We start from the raw sequence: 17762 nt of genomic DNA on the forward strand, positions 1-17762 counted from the left end.
ACAGCCTACACCCCAACCAGCTGGAAATCCTGCTCCTGCTTTCACCTCCTGCAGTAAAAGAATGATGGGAAAGTCTCCTTAAATCCTTTCCTCATCTTTTACAGGTGGTCAGTAGAAAAGATCACTTTTCCCTATTGGGACTGCCACACCCAAAATTCCACTTGTAGAGATGCAGGCATCTCATTCCATGCTCTTCCAGTAAAAGTTTAGGTATGAACACAGGGCTATTTATAGAAGCATTACTTCACATCCCATTTGTCTGGGACTTCTACAGAGCATCACTGATGCACATTGTGATACATTTGAATAGTGTTTTTGCAATCCTTCTTTCTCTGACCCTTAAAATATGATAGAAAGATTCTCACTGGCTCTTAATGTCCATTTTCTATTTAAGAATTCCCTAGGCATTATAGAATAATGAAGAAATAGAATCCTGTCTTAACCTACAACAGAAGCCAAAAGAAAATTGCCTGACTTAACTGCTTTATATTCAACAGCAATGAAAAAGAGGCAAGTTATTTCACTTACTACATGGATTACAAAAAATTCTTATTACATTTCTAAATACAAATCTGCCTAAAGCTTTTGTTTTAAAACCTTCCTACATTTTCTTAGTTTTTAGGAGCTCTGATTCCCCACTGACTGCAATACAGTACTCTAAGTAAATCTACTTTTTTATGACCTAAAATGAACATATGACTTACATATGAAGTTTGCAGTGAAAAGTGTAGAATAAAAGACTAGGATTTTAGCAAAGAATTTCCTAATGCATATTGAACAAATTTTACTCTTTATGTTCAGTCTCAGCACCATCTCCCAAGTAAGCTGCTTCCTGTCTTGCACACATACTTCCATAGGACTATCCTCCATCTAGCTCTTGTTACCAGCACAGTTCAGTACCAGTTAAATAGAAACTGGAAGCATCAGTTTCAAAATCAGCAATGCACCACACCTGGTAACCTGTAACATAATAGAAATAAAGCAGAAAAAACCAACAGTTTTTCAGTGCATCATGTATAGACAGAGACATAAAACTAAACCTTAAAGGATTTCATATATATATATGAATATATATATATATATATATATACACACCTATGTATAAATAACAATAGCAAAAAGTTCTCACAACTGTATGAAATTAGGGGAATTATGTTGTTTTTTATACTGCTGAGCATTCAGAAAACCCACAGCAAGACATACTTGTTAGTGATCTCAATACTCTTCCTTTTTCAGAGAGGGCAAGGTTACATATGCATTCTATGTGTTTTCCAGTGGCAATCATATGTGAATGGAACCTTGAATGTGGTAAATGTAGTATGTAACCTGCTTATCCTAAATTGATCCATTTTTTAATACTAAAAGCCTCACCCTATTTTACAGGGCACATATAAAGAGCAGTTTTCATATACAGAATTTCAAAAAGCATCCTAGAAATACTTGCTGCCAATGTGAATCTGATTTTGGTATGCTCATAACTTTTGAGGCATTTTTCTTCAAGACTAAAAGTTTTCCACTTCATTCCAGTTCAGGAGCATTTCAGCTAGCAGCCTGAGAAAAATGCTTTGGTACTACTGGAAAATGCTTCAGGTAATACTAGAAACTGAATTATGAAAAATATATTAAGCAAAAGTAGAATATTCTGCTTTATTAATAACTAAGAATGACCAAAAATACTCTAGATATGACATTGAGCAAAACCTTCATGAAGAAGTGCCTTAAGCTAAAGAAGGAAAGTACTTCAATCAGAAGCTATTTATGGTTGAAGTTTAACCTGCTGCATTCCCCAGAGTATCTACAATGTATTCCTCTATAATGACCTGTCTAATCTAAAGCATGTAATCTTAAGGAGACAAAAATACACAAATTAACTTCTGACTGAAAAATACCAGCAGGAAGATGACTCCTACTTGAAAGAGACTTGCATATTCTGAAATTTAAGTGTTAGAGGGTTGTGGCTATTTCCTAACTGCACTCGGAAGAGGCTGATTATGATGGGGTGTATTTTTTTGATGGTCTCTCAAGTATTGTATTAAAAATGTCAGGAGTCAAAGGAGAAAAATAAAAATCAGCTTCTATAATAAAAAAATAAATTAAATGACAAAAATAAAGTACAGTCCCAATCTGTCTACACTGTTTTCCAAATTAAGCTGAGATACTATATTTAGCTCAGGCTACCATCCTCTCAACTCCAAACATCTCTGACCTCTCTGAGCATTACTGGTTTCTTTTTCATGCCCTTTGCACTGTTTTACCCAGCCAGGACACAATGAACTAACATTATTATGAGCATTCTGGGGTACAGCCAATGCTTTTGCCTAGGCACAGGTCCTCCCCATTTTCTGAAGATGCCAGAACCCCAGCCAGCTAACCCTGAGTGAGGAAGAGGCAGCTCTGTTCATTCCCACTGTATGCCACCAAAATGCTCACTGCCTTTGTATCTCAGGTTTACAGGAATTCCCAGCAGTTCTACTTCATTATGTACTAAGTATATTCATTGCAATAAAGAAATATATATTTCAGGACAGTAAAAAGATTCTTTTATAACAGTGGAGAAATTAAGAGAAGTAATTAGAAACACCTGACATTTTCAATGTACATTGTCGGTAAAGTGCAAGACTGAAATTTGTGGAAGAATTTGCAGAAAAAACTGCAGATAGAAATGAAGAAGAAAATAATTCAGCTCCATAGTTCAGAAAGTGTATGTGAATCAATTCAGAATATGGATGGCTGTAGTTAAGTTTTAAAAATCTGTTTACTTGAAGTATACACCTTAAATTGACAGTGAATTAATTAAAGTACATGCAACAGAGAGGAGGGGAGGCAAATGCTAAAGAAAGGAAATGCTACTTTTGAGCTCATAAAACAGTATAGTCTATTGTAGAAAGGAAAAAAATTGCAAAAATGGGAGACCATTAGCAGAACTTGGATCTCCCTTTTCTTTCATACCCAAGGTCATCTAGTTCAGGAATACCACTAGAGTTCAAGAAATCAATTACCACGTGCACAGAAACTGCTGCCCTGACTGTGTCACCCCCATCAGGGAGTTACTCCCATCAAAAAGAAACACTTCAAATTAGTGCTGGCTGCTAACCTGAAAAATACATGATGATACTGGATAGTCCCCTACAGCAGGCCATCATTCCTTTTCCTCCTGCACTTAAGAAACTTCTAAGGATTTAAAAAAAATCTGTTAGAATTAGTTTAATTAAAACTCGAGAATATATTCACTTGCTCTCTTGTACAGAATCCTAATAGAGATAAAGACCAATTACTAAAGTAGGTAAATTTTAAACTGTAAATTGTTTCTGCATTATGTAGAATGTTACAGGTAAAGGCAGAATTCAAAAAAGGAGTTTTCCCCCAAACAAAAATTAACTGCTGACAAATGCCATGTGCTTTGCCATAGATTAATATTTTATTTGAAAAATGCACATACAAAATGAAAAGGAAAAAAGTTGGATCGAGATGTTCCTTTGTGAAATAGCTTGCTTATATGTTGAGGAATCATGTTTGAACCAGCTTAATAAAAATGAACAGTTAACACTAAATTTTTCACCCAACAGAAAAATTTTTAGTTTGACTCACACTAACTTGCATGAATAAAGAAGTAGAGTACAATTAAAAAATCCTCTGAAAGAAATGATGTTGTTCTAATGTTGAAGCACTGTCTGTTTTAATTTTCAAAATGTTATGTTCCCATCTCTTCAGCAGAGGAGAAACCAAAGATACAAACCATAGCAACTTGAAGAAAACTCCCCAATAATGAATTAAGTTTCAATAACAAAATTTAAATAATCTTTCTGAGGACCCCTAGTTATGGATATTATAATTTGCAAATCGTAACTTTTGACATCCAGGCATTCTCAGCCTAAAACAACGGCTTCATATGAGCTTATAAATAAGCAACAAACAAACTCAAATATTGCAGAAAACATGCTTCCATTAAAGGAGATAGCTGAGTCCCAAATGGGCAGCAGTTCAAGAATGCTACATGAGTAGTCAGGCATGTAAGATTTACAGTACTTTTACTTTTCTACTGCTGTCACTAAGTTTAGAACATGTCTACAAAAAGGCCTTGCTGATTTTAAAATGTTCTGTAGATCTGTATGCTTGTTTTTGTATTTTTCAATACAAGTCTTTGAAACTTTGTCTTCTGTAAGCTTCTGCTAGAATCTGGTTTACCGTGTTGGGTCTCCCCATCTGATTTTGCCCATGGAATTCCCTACATGCTCTGGACAGGCTGCAGGCAGCACACACCCTTACAACTCCAAGGTTAATAACACTTGTCAGAAAAGCTGATACTTTGTCATCATCTATCTTATAATTTTAGCTTCCCCAACCTGAGTATTAAGAAAGAAAGAATCTTGTCATGTCATATGCAGATTTATCTATAAAGGAAACATCCTCTTAAAATACATTCAACTTGATTGTTTTGCAGTGTCTTTCCATATAAATAAACATATAAAGTTGAAAAGCAATGGATGGTGTTACATATTGTGCTTGTAAAAAGCAACAGGCCACACAGTCAATTACCATTCCTTCTAAATTATCAGCAATAGCTTTGAATGCTTTTGGGCCTATGTTACTCAAAAATCCAAGTGATAACATGTATCACAATGATAAAAAAGAAACTTCAATCTCGTATCTAGTAAGCTCAGTGATGTAAATAGGGAAGTCCTCAAATCTATCATAAAAGGAAGAGGTTATGTTCCTCTTCCTGCAGAAGAGAAATAAGAAAGGTAGAAAAACAGAACCAAGCAAGTATTTTCCATTGTTCTAAGGACTGGCACAAAGTTTCTAGTCCACATTACAGAAATGAGCCTGTTGTTGCCAGGGAGCTTTGGAATACCTGGAATCACCAAAAACAATCTTCTTGTTTATTTTAAACATAATCTTTCACCTCAACAACACAAATATAAAAGAATTCATTCAGGGTTTGTAAGTACATGAAGAATGAGAAAGAATTGATAATTCTGAAATTAATTCAACACAAGAACATTGAAAATATTTAATCACTTTGTTACCTCAAACTTCTTACTTCTACACCAGATTTTCTCCCCAAAATTTGGCTAGACCTCTGAAACACAGCATCAATCTTGTACACAGTAGTTCAAAGTCCTCTAAGTAGTGCTTTAATTGATGCTCACGTGACCATTCAGAGATATTTTCTCATCACAAACATTCAACTCATCATTGTATGGGGTTTTTTCCCCTACTGAATATTCAAATGTCCCACAGTTATCAAACTACTCATTAACTGACAAATGTATTCATACCAAGCTGTATGTAATACCTCAGCCTCTTCATTATCTTCATGGGCAGTACATCTATAGTATTACTTCCACAGTACTTGGCCTTCACTCCAAAATTCAATCCCATCCATTTCAATTGTACACTCATTTTCTCTCCCATTTCAGTTAGAGAAATAACAAAAAGACTCAAGATTTTTCAAAATGACTGCCTGTATTGAGTGCATAAAAGGTTTAACAGCAAAGGCTTACCACTTCTGAAAGTTAGCTAATAAACTTGGGGTTATATCCCTACACTAATCTCAGGTACTGCTACAAAACCTTACCACTGTTCTCAGACTTCAACATCAAACTAAATGTAACTACATCTTCCATCCATGCATGATGTCCAAACAACTAATAAAAATATTCTATTTTTAATGCTTTTTCAGACAAACAGGTTTTCACTGTCACATGCACATTGTGAGACTTTCTGCTTGAAGAATATAAAGCTAGAAAAGAATTTTCACAGACAGCGCTTGGACTGTTCATTATCTGCATATCCACCTGCAGCAGAATTGGACGCTTCACAGTCCTTAGCTGTGAATCTGTAATCTGATAAACATTTTACTGCATGAACTACCTCTGCAGTCAAAAAAAAAAATCATAAAGAACCAGCAGTCCTGACCTTCCCTAACAGTTTGTTCCTGCCCAGACCATCTACTGATACATGCCAGTACAAACCTTTATATGGCTACAGAGTGAACTGTAATTATGAACCTGATCCGGCTGAAAACTAATCTAAGGGTGAAGAAAACCCACCAAAACAAAACAACAAAATCTGTTCACCATATAGCTGCCTGAGCAAATGTAAAGCAACACAATATGGCATATAAACACTTTCAGCAGTACTACCAGCTGACAAAGTCTGACACTTCCTTTGAGCAACACACTCAAGTCTGTATGGGCAAATTCCAATTCCAGCACATGACATCATTGATGAACCAACCAGAACTTTTCCATCCTAAATTTATGTCACAGACCTGCCTTACATCTTACTGCAACAAAGAAAACCAAACTGAATATCCTTTTGACAGTTTTCAAAAAATACATATGTTAAAGTTCCCAAGTTCACATGCCAACTGTGGCATCAGTGATACACTAAACATATCACTATTACCAGGTTAATTAGACAGTTTGTGTTTGGGACTTTGAAATGGGAAAAAAAAAAAAAGATACTTTTTTTCTGATGTTTTATATATCAGCTCTCAACTTCTCCTCAGCTGAATAGAAGAATCATTTCAGAACACCTAGGTACTGCAATTATTTACAAGTATTATTTCAGGTAAATAACAATTAAACTTGCTATTACTTCTTATTAATTTTAATAACCTGTTTATTTCAATAGTCTAACAAATATGACTATATAGGATATTGCAGATGTATTTATGAAGTTCACGAACATGTATTTACTTTTTAAATTTCATTAGAGAAAATGTATGTGGTAGTGATGTTCAAGTACTTTGAGTACTAAAAGCTAAAAAAACCCAAACAACCACAAGGTGTATCAGCCCCCACACTCCAAGAATGGAGGCCCAGAAAACTACTATTGTATTTACCCACAAGAAAAGTTCCCCTTTCTGACTTGATTTGCTTGGAAGTGTTTTATCAGAGTAACAAACAGAGCCCCACAATATTCCTGAGATTTATCTTAGAGCTTTAGTACAATTTATTAGTACCTTGGTATTTCAGACTTAACTATGCCTTCTCCTGGCCACAGATCTGCTGCCTATTGCATTTTGTTTACATCCAAGTAATAAGTGCGGAAAGTTAATGTCCTCCTGGTTCTTCTCAAGAGAACTATAACTGATTCTGTTACTTTCACTTTCAGGCTAACTTATTCTTGTGTTTAAAGGAAACATAAAATCTATGAACCCTGCTATCACATTGCAAGGTAACAAATGTCAGAAAAACCTCAAAAGAAAAACATTTTGCTTCAACACCAGACTTCCATACAGAACACCACAGACAGGAACCAGATATTAGAGGCTTCTGATTCAAGCTCTCTGATCTGCACTTATTTAGAGAAGTCAGAAACTCTCTATCATTGAAAAACCAATACATTTCGAGCAAAGAAAACAAGACTTAAAGGAATCCATACGAATTGGAGGTTGAAAAAGCAAGCTAATTTAGTCACGTCCACATTAAGGTTTTTACTAACCCGGATTTGTATGTTGGGCCAGAGCACACAGTCCCTGGGTCTTGCCTCATATCAACCTTTCTTCATGGCATAAAAAAAGAACAGGGAAATGCCACATTAAACGTTCATAGCCCAGCCCTTTCCAGTCACCATTTCTTATTGGGTACGTATCTGATAGCCAGCTATATATCTACAGTAAAATAACAAAAGCTTTTAGTACAGATATACTTGGCCTAAGAAAATACACTTCTACTAATATTCCTATTTTTCCCCTGGCTGCCCAGTGGAAGCAACAAACTCCACTACTGAGAGCACAGTCCTGTCATCTCCGTGCATCCACTCCAGAAGTGCTCTACACACCGCAGCTGCAGTAAACAGGAAGTACAGCCAGAGCGGGCATAATGTTGATATGAAGTATAGGAAACTGTATCTATACCTATCATCAAGAGAAACTTAAGGCGTGGCCTGCTCTTAAAAAACAATCAGCTCACCACTACCCAGCTGGTGGTCCCACAACTGAGCCATAGTAACAGATCACATGAACCCTCCCAGCTCACCCTGCTCAGGAAGTTCAACGCACTACCTCGCATAGCTTCATTTCAGCCTCTTCTATTAACCAGAGTAGAACAGCAGAATTCCCAGCAAAGCTGGCCTATTTAGCTGAACATAAGCCTGCAAATGTGCACTACACTCCTGCTCATGTGTCTCCTCACCACATCTCAGCCATCTTATCCTCACCAGCTACCAGAATTTGCACCAGCAAACCTGATGGATGCCACAAAACTTCCTTAGTTTGACATGCAGTCACAGAATTCCTGAAAGTTTGGAAAATCATCCCACAAAATCGTGAAAAAACCTAGAGAGAAGTACTTTGTTCCAAAGGATGTATCCCCAGACTGCTATGCAAGTAGTTCAATTCACTGGTGAGGTGTCAAAGAGTAAGTAACCAGTAGCTGTAAAATGGCAGTAACAAAAATGGTGTTGGTTTGTGTCACTGTGACATAATTGCATTGCTGCAGTTCAAATAAACAAACATATCAGATCTACCCTTACTTGTAAGGACAGGCCTAAAGCATGTTGTTAGCTAATGGCAATATCAGTTTCTGGGTCGATGTAGTACTTCTCAGTCATATCTCAAAGTAATAGAAGCCATGGATTTGGTTCTACAATATGAATCTCATTTCCTTAAAAAGAACCTCCCCCCCCCGATCAAACACTAGCAAACATGCTCTTTTGCTCGTGCCAGGAACTGCAGACCAAGCATTAATAATTAAAGCTTCAAAGTACCATATAAATGCTTTGCCCATGCTACAGTGCAGTCTCGTAAGATATGCTTCAGCTCAGTCTGTTCCTGAACCCATTCACTTACTGGACCCATGTAGTGAAAAAATAAAACAAACAAAAAGCCTAGCATCAACCGATTTGTACCTGTTGCACAAAAAAAAAAAAAAAAAGAAAAAGCAAGCAGACTGAGCCCTCCACTGCACATAAGACATGTAAGACTTTGTTACTCTGAATCTATGTAGAAGTCTTAGTCTCTAATTCAGCACTGAGGCACTGATGAAAATATTCTTAATCCCAGCATGAAATCCTCAAACTACTGTTTCTCAATGCAAAGGACACATTAATCTACTTATTCTACTGCAGATTTTAGGTTACATTGTAACAAATGACCTTCACAATGTATGAAACTGTTCCAGAAGAGCTATTACATATATTGTAACTAAATACTTTGCTACTAGCCATCACTAATAATTTATCTTGAGTTAAAGTAACAGATCTGGGTCCTAAAAAGACATCTGTTCTGATAAAGAAAATTCAGTCAAATGTATAGAAGTCTACATCATATACAAGTTCCTGTGTTAACAGGAAGACTAACAGAATTCAAAAAATGGAAAAAAATCTCCCCAAAACAAAACCAAAAACTCCACCCATGCACCTACCAAAAGGTATTTTAAGGACTGTTTATGTTCCACTGAGAACAGGATGAATATTTTGTTAATACAAGATTTGAACAGAGCACTGTTTGAAGAGTAATATACATCCCCAAATGGAAAAAAAACCCTGAAGTGCTTCTCTAAATCCACCAATTGTGAAAGCATTTGTAGGGACCTAAGCAGCTGTACATACATTTTCATTTCTAAACTGCAATTGTAGGGACCTGCAGGGACCCAAGCAGCTGTACACACAGTTTAATTTCTAAACTGCAATTGACTAGTTCAGGGTATTTTCACCTGAATATGAAATTATTTCCTCCTGGAGAAACAAGAGTCATTCAATATTATTTAAAGCTAATCTGTCCTAGCTGTATATTATTTGAAGGCAGCCCTATTGCTGAGTGTTCAGCCCAATTAAAATGTCTCTTAAAAACAGATTAATTAGGTTACTTGTACCTTTTTATGGTGTCCTTAGGCACTTGACCACAGCTAATAATAAATACACAGTACTTTCTAACTCCAAAAATGCAGGCATCGTTACCTCTATTCTAAAGATGAGGAAACTGAGACATGAGTAAGCAAAGTCATCTGCCTAATGTCACCTAGCTGAGAGCAGAGAAGCCAGGAATGAAATACAGGTTTTCAGAGTCCCAGCTAGTAGTTTAACAAGTACAAGTGCCCAATTTTATATACACTTATATAGAAAATATAGGTGTATAACCTCAGACTCAACTGTCCAATTTGTATCATGCAGACCAACAAAATGCCAAGCATTGTTCAGTCACATTAATTTGACAAATATTCTTGCCCTAGATATGAAATGGAAAAATAAAACCAAAAACTATACCGGATGTGCCATCATATAATCATAATTTACATGTATTTCAGTTGTGGTACTGTTCATCACTATTTCAAAAAAAAAATTACCATGGCCTTTAAAATATGATTCTGTCAGGAAATTTATGCTTTACGATCCCTAAATACAGCACCTTAGGAAATTAGGTAATCAGGGTATTAAAAAAAAAATCCATTAAAAAAATCCCTTTATGCTGAGCAGTATAAAGAAATTTTTCACAATGTTCTGCAATATTAAAAATATGTATGATAGTTGAGTTTGAAGAATTAATTCCAGGTAGAGCCTTCAATATTTCCATTTGAAGTAATGGAGGGTTTGTTACATGCTTATTCATTTCAGGGTATAGTCCAAGTTTAATTTAAGCAAATACACCCAAGTAAGATACTCTTTTTGCCTGATATTAAACAAGTATTGCTTTGCAAAACACAACTTCAAGTGAAGTGAAAATTTTTGTAAAATAAATCCTGTAACATTAACCATAAAAGCCCCAAGTTTAGAAGATTTACAGTACTGTCTAGAAAAGAAGTGGTAGTGAACACTTAGAAGTACACAAGTGTAATCACTGTGCATACACAATGGTTTCATTTAAATACTCCTAGCAATAATTTCTGTTAACCCAGCCATACCAATTTACTATGCTGACATCTACCATCTCTGCCAAGAAAGCATAAACACTTCACAAAAAACCCTTCTTTTTAAAAATGTTTTGAAAAAAATCCAACCTTTTTTTCCATATAAAACTTTAAAATATTTTATTTCACCAATGCCTTATTTAAGAAACTACAGCACAGTATGTTAGAGTTTAATTTATTTGAAGAAACACAGTTGCCACTTCCACCAGGAAGCAAAGAGTTAAAGACTTTGCAATTAACCTGAGAGCAAGCACTGGAGAGGCTAGTTTACCTGGTGTACAAAGTTCTAAGGGATGCAAGCCCAGAGAAGGACAGCAGAATTTTGGAAGGGAAGGCAACATCAGCAATACTGGTTCTTACCCAAGCTCATTCCTCCTTCTACTAAAGAACCTGTACTGGAGATAAAAGGAGGTAAAAAAGGGTAATCTGGCTTTATGTAATCTTTCAATCTTTAGTAATCAGGCAATTTCGCTGGTGAAGCTACCAGAACAAACTAAAAAGAGGATTTGCTTATTGCCAAGTTTACCTTGTACTTTGCATTTGCTAACTACTGAGAAATAAATGTTGCATTTTGCACCTTGAACAAACTTAGTTTAAAATTTGCTAAGTAGCAAGATATACTTTCCACATCCCACTATCAGTCTGTAAAAATGTTTAAAGTAAAATGAACCCTAGAAGAATGTATACAATATTTTGTAGAAAAAGCAGGACAGATATATCAGGTGGATGTTTGCTAACAGGGTTTGTTAGAAATTGCTCTACCCAATACGGCATCACTTATTTAAAATACAAAACTTTCATTGTGAGAAATGAGATCTACGGTCTATTTAAGGCCTGTTTAATTAAGCCTTTGAAACAAGTACACGTATGACATCTTTGCTCTTTTGTTTTTCATATTTTCTCAGAATCCACTTCACATCCTGTTAGTCAGTAGTTGTGACAGTCTGCCAATCTTTCTGTCAGGAGAGTTCAATTGATTCATAACTACTGATCCACTTCTATCAACTTTACCCCAACCTAACAGTTTTCTTACAACACACTGGAGTACACAGGGCTGTCTTAATCAGGTGCACACAGCACATACCACAGCACAAAGCAATGTGCTACACTGATCACTAACTGATACTTTAGAGTCCATGTCAGGAACAAGCTTGGCATTTACACTGGGTTTAGCTTGTTTTCAGTAGGTTTTCACATCTATTAGCAAAACATCTCAACCACACATCACCCACGATCTAGATCAGCCCATATACTTGACGCTTTAAACCTTTACTGTAGCCATGAATTCTACAACTTCCTCATCTTTCTGTGCAGGATTGCAATATGCAAGCAAAAATCCGTTTCACATATAAGCACTTTTTAAGTTAGAGTCCTTACAATTGAGGAAGTTCCCTCCTGAAGAAACATGAGTCAAATGGCGTATCTCACACTTCACCGTAGTTCCCTTTACTTCCAGACCACACCACTAAAGCAACTTTTATGTACAACTATATGAAGAGCAATTTGTTTTGAGCAACTTGTATTCCCAAGCAGAACTATATTGATGCCTTTGTATTTCACTGCTAATATATGGCATGGCAAATGAGACACCACCTTTACAGCAGTTCTTTCTCATATTAAAGTTCCTCTTAAAAATATCTAAAAGTCAGCAGTTCACAAAGCTTAAACTCCACTGGCCTTCCCATGTTAACTTAACCTCTCTGTCTTGTGCAAGTAACTGTATTTACTGATACAGAAGTTACCATATATAATAGAAGAGACAGTGCAACCAAAGAATCTAATCCATCCTAGTTTTGGTTGGTTGGTGGGTTTTTTGTTTTGGGTTTTTTTTTGTTAGTTATTTTAATTAGTATCACTGTCAGTCTCATCTTTCAAGAAAAAAAGTAACAAAACCAAACTGAAACCAACCTTTCCAATCCCCCCAAATAAAAATCTCCACTCATTTCTGTTTAAAGTAATCAGAACCCTGGCTTTGGGTGCTTCTACAGAAATGCTGCTTCCATTGAACTTACTTGAAACACTACTACAGTTAGTTATTCACACAGCTCTCCACTTCAAACAGGTTTACCAGCTTATGTATCATCGTATCAAGTTTGTATTAACATACTGATTCTTCCTAGGCACTTACGAACCACTGATTAAAGTTCAACATTTTAGATGGATTCTTAGCCTTCAGCCACCTCATGTGCTACAATATTAAGTAGACTCCTATATCTGTTGTGCCTTCTTTTCCTTTGCTATTCAAGTGAGCACACCTCCACCATTGAGAATTACAGGAGAACTTAACAGCATTAAGGAAATAAAATTAATTTTTGTTAAACCTTCCCTTCTAATTTTTGACCATTAAATTCAACACTTTCCATTTATGGACTTCTTACTTTGGGTTCCTTGTCCAACTAATAAATTCAGAGACCCATTCTTTGCCTGAGTAAACGTAACAACTTGCATGGATTTAGTGATGATAATAAAAAAAAGAAAAAAAAAAGAAAAAGAAAAGCAAGCTTTCTTCGGAACAAGGAAGCTGAAGAGGTAGCAGGTTGTGCTGACATCTAAAGATAAGAGCACAAAAGTGAAGCTCCAGAATTGCATCTAACGTTGCAGCTGACAAGCAGAAAAGTAACAGTCGCACAGGCAACCAAAACCGGTCAAATTACACGTGTGGAAACCTCTAAGCCTTGAGCTTTCAACCTTTAACAGTGTTGAGGGGTCTTTTAGGATTGTTCTTTTGTAGTGACAAGAACCCTTGCCGTGAGACAAATAACGTTGATCACACCATTTTCTCCTCTTCCCAAGCTCGGCGTTCAAGGCCTACAAGAAGGAAGCTACTCCGGCTGCTGCGCGGTGCCGTGTCCAGAGGAGAGAGAAAGGAGAGAGAAGCTCTTTGCCTGACCCCTGACGCGGGCGTGGAGTGGCCACCGGGAACCCTCCGGGCCCGGCCCGGACGAGAGCCGTGCCCCGAGCTGGGGGGAGGGCGACAGCTCCGGCCCCCGTAGCGGCTCTGGGCGCGGGCAGCCTTGAGGCGGGCGGAGGGAGATCCCGGGGCGGCGGGGCCGGGGGCGCGGCCCGGGCAGGCCCCGCCGGAGGGACGCGGCCGCTCGGCAGGGGAAGGAGGGAGCCGAGCGCAGACAAAAGCGGGCCGCGGCCGGCGGCGGGGTGGGGCCGTGACCGGGCGGCGGCGCCTCCGCTCCCGGGGGAGAGCAGCGGGAAGAGGCCTGGGGTGGGCACGGGCTTCCGCCGGCCCCCGGCCCGGGCTGGGGTGGGGTGGGCGTCCCGCGCCGAACGGCGGGCAGGGGGCGGCGGGGCGCGGCGGTTCCTCCGTCCTCCCGGCCAGGAAGGGAGGGGAGCGGGGCTGGGGCGGCGCCCCTCGCCGCTTACCTGTAGCTCGGTGAAGAGGATCTCTCTCTCGGCTGCGTTGGACGCCATTTCGCCGGGGTTTGAAGTCCGCACCTGGGCGCTGCTGCTGCCGCTGCCGCTGCCGCCGCCGCCGGCGGGGAGGGGAGCGAGGGAGGCGGGTCCGGGGCCGGGACTAAGGGCGCATCGGGGGCGGGGGGAGCGCTCCGTGCTGAGGCAGGCGGGCGGGGGTGCGCGGGGGGGCCGCCGCCGGCCCCTCTACTATCATGGGGGTCGCGGTGGGCTGTGATGCGCGGTGCGGCGCGTTCCCCGCGGTGCGCTGCGGAGCGGCGCTCTCCCCGCGGTGCGGAGCGGCGCGTTCGGAGCGGCGAGGAGCGGCGCGCTGAGTTCTCCGCCGTGCGGTGCCCGCGGTGCGCTCCCCGCCCGGGCGCGGCGCGCGGCCCTGGCAGCGCGCGGGCCGCCGCGGCTGCTGCGCCTGCGGCCGCCGCCGATGTCGCACCATTTGGCTGTCACCCTGTCGCAAAGGCGTCGCTGCTTTGCGGCTCCCGGAGCACGTGACCGTGCGGGAGTAAGAGCGGGCTGCCTCGGAGGCGGAGAGCGGCGCGTGCCCCCGGCCCCAGCTGCCCCGCGCGGGCGGAGCGGCGCGAGGCGCCGAGCGCGGGATGGCGGGCGCGAGCCCCCTCATCCCCACAGCCCCGCGGCCCCCTCGCCACCACCCTCCCTCCCTACCTACACACTCCGCTGGTGGCGCTTCCCCACCCGTTAGGCTCCGGCGCTGGGAATCCTGTCGTTTCCTTCTGTGCTGGTGGGGCTTGCGGGGGGTGTGGCACATTCCTGGTGTTGGGGGCTGCAGGGGCTCGGCTCTCCCGGGCCCAGGAGACAGGTTAAGCCCTCAGTTTGTTGGGTAGCGAAGGCAGGTAGCTCAGGAAGGAGAGTTCACGCTTGTCTCATGCCGCCCTGGGGACCTGGAGCAGTGGCCCAGGAGGTTGTGGTGAGTGGGGGCTGTAAATGTCGTTTTTAACAGTTTAAAGGGCTAAACATTTGTACTTGGGATGCTTGGTGAGTTTTTTTTGGGGTTGGCACTGTTCACTTAATCTGCAGAGTAATAAGCAACTCAGAGCTTCAATATCGATTTGAGTGTCTGGGAGGAAATGGTTTCTCTTTCCTCGTGGCTCCATGTGACAAGACCGTTTCTTTTCAGCTTCCTGCCTGTGTCAAGACTTGGTGTGTTTCTTCACCTATCCATAAACGTGTGCTTTCTGTTGTCGACTCTATACCCACGTGCATTCTCATTCCACCCTATTACTGGATGTTACGTTCGGCTAATTGGACCAATGCAAGATGCTCTGTGGAAGGAATTATAGGTGTTCGTTTGGGATTTTTTGTTTTGTTTTATTTTTTACTCTATGCAGTTCATGTCAAATTCATAAGCTGGGGCACTTTTGACAGATTCAACTTCATGTGAACATCGTCAGCATTTGTTCTGTATATGCTACTGCATCTCTGTATACCTACATACGAACAGTAGTCTGTTTGCTCTAGGAATGTAAGTTAAACTTTGGAGAATTGGGTGGTTTTGTTTTTTTTAGGAAATAGGAATGGCAGAAGTCAACATTAAATTATCACTACCATTCCTAGCAAATTTGAAGCATTTTTAGTGTGCCTATACTCCCACTGTTGAGCACCAAACAATCTGAGGTACTATCATGCAGCAGAAGTTTATGAACATATGCACACAGTTAGTTTCCCATAAAAGAAATACTAAGATAATTCTACAGTATAAATGAATATTTTTACTGAAATTACAGTTTCACTGACTTACTTATAAATAGCCGTTTGATACAGTTCATAATATTTCACATATAAAAATTTATGTCTAGACTTGGTCCATGTGAATCCAGTGGCTTAATTTCTGTGCTATCTGGCCAGGCAATTAAAGGCTCAGAGGAAAACTTTACTTGCTGATTGTCTAAAAATCACTATTTTAGAAAGACTCATGTCCAATGAAATCTGTGCTAGCACAGCTTCAGTGTCAGTGGTATCAATTGGTGTTATTTTAGCGGTCCCATGTCAACAGCCGTGAAATGGCTTGTGACTCACAGTGCGGTTTTGGGCATGGTGTGTACAAACAGGATGGGGGGATGGGGGGAAAAAAGACTTTTATACAGTAATTTCTCATTTTGACTGTGATAGAATGATTCCAAATGTTTAAACTTCATTTGAACTGGTTTTGAGAACAGATATTGAAGGATATAAAGAAGTAATCAGAAATGACTGGATTACTGTGACTTAGTGACTTCATATACTTGTTTGCATGTATGTGGTCCATTACTGCAGCTCATCTCCTTGCCTAGTCCCATTGCAAAGGGGAAGAATCAATGTGCTTGCATGTCTAGTTTACAAGATACAGTCAGAGGGAAACACAGATTGTGCCTCAGAGAAAATTCATAGATGTATGAGTGGGTGTCAACAAAGTTAGTGAAGCTTTGAGATTCTTTCTAAAACAGGTTCATGCTTTTCAGGCTTTGGTTCATGCTCAATCTAGCCTGCTTATTGAGTGTAGACTAGAGCATATTATCACCCCTGTCAAGTCTAGGCCTATAATAATTTTTTGTATTCCAAATGTTATTTACACAGCTTGGACAGACACAGTCCTAGATTCTTTGATGGAAGTGTGGTGGCACAGGAATATAAAGGGAAACTGGTTTGGTAAAACAATATTAACTTAGCTAAAGCTCTGATACTTAATAATTCTTCCTGTCTGGAAAGCACAAGGCAGTGCTGGACAACTGTAGCTCTGCGTTTAAGTACTGTGACAGTGAATTTCTGAGCAAGAGGGAACATACCGAATGAGTCCCAAAATAGAAGCCAGTTAAGTATGTAAGTCCGAGAATTTAGTGTTCTATGGAATCCTGAGCTAGCTTGTGCCTTAAAATATCTGGATGCAATTTCTTCAGCCATTATTCTGTTAGCTCATCTCTGTAGTCAATTAGCAAGCTAGAAAAGCAAACTGAATGAAAAGGGTGTCACTACTACTGGCTAAGGCCTTTAATTGTTTCTTCAGGTTGTGTTATTGAAGTCTTTTGTCACAAAGTCCTGGAAAAGTGAATGGCTGAGACTTTCAATGTTCCTGGTACCAAACACACCTTGTGAACCCTTAAGCACAATACAGAACTCTACACAAGTGTTCAGGATACTGTAAGCAAAATCCAAAGGTATTTTTTAGAATAGTTTTAACTAGTCCAATATATCACCTAAAAATGAGCTTACTTTCACTTAGTGATGCATATAGAAATGAGGATTCACATGTGAAGAGCACCAGATAGATATTAATTGTATTATTATACTTAACTACTGGCAAAACTCTACCAGGAAAAAATGTAATTTCTAGTTTAGGCTGCTGGTTAATCTTGTATAAATTAGTGATGTTGATCTAGAGGGACAACAATATCGAAATGTGTCTGGGTATGGGACAAATGAACCTCTTGGAAAGAAGAAATTTGACTTCTACATATGTTCCTAATAGATGAGTGGAGCAGAGCAATAATAGGCCAA

The 17762-nt window shown here is 39.8% G+C and overlaps 1 protein-coding gene across 2 annotated transcripts in view; it reads right to left on the reverse strand.

The window, feature by feature from the left end:
• PKN2 (protein kinase N2) overlaps positions 1-14539 on the reverse strand; it is a 55284-nt gene extending 40745 nt beyond the window's left edge. The window contains exon 1 of one of the 2 annotated variants that reach the window (XM_014250842.2): positions 14232-14539. In XM_014250842.2, coding sequence (XP_014106317.2) covers positions 14232-14279 — 48 coding nt within the window. In that variant the 5' untranslated portion in view covers positions 14280-14539. The remainder of the gene's footprint in view (positions 1-14231) is intronic. The other variant, XM_005521000.3, reaches the window with a different exon arrangement.
• Positions 14540-17762: the final 3223 nt, after the last annotated feature.

This window comes from Pseudopodoces humilis, chromosome 10 (genome assembly GCF_049639895.1).
Source record: "Pseudopodoces humilis isolate 2021_Gansu_Grassland_sample_001 chromosome 10, ASM4963989v1, whole genome shotgun sequence".
NCBI classification, from domain to species: Eukaryota; Metazoa; Chordata; class Aves; order Passeriformes; family Paridae; genus Pseudopodoces; species Pseudopodoces humilis.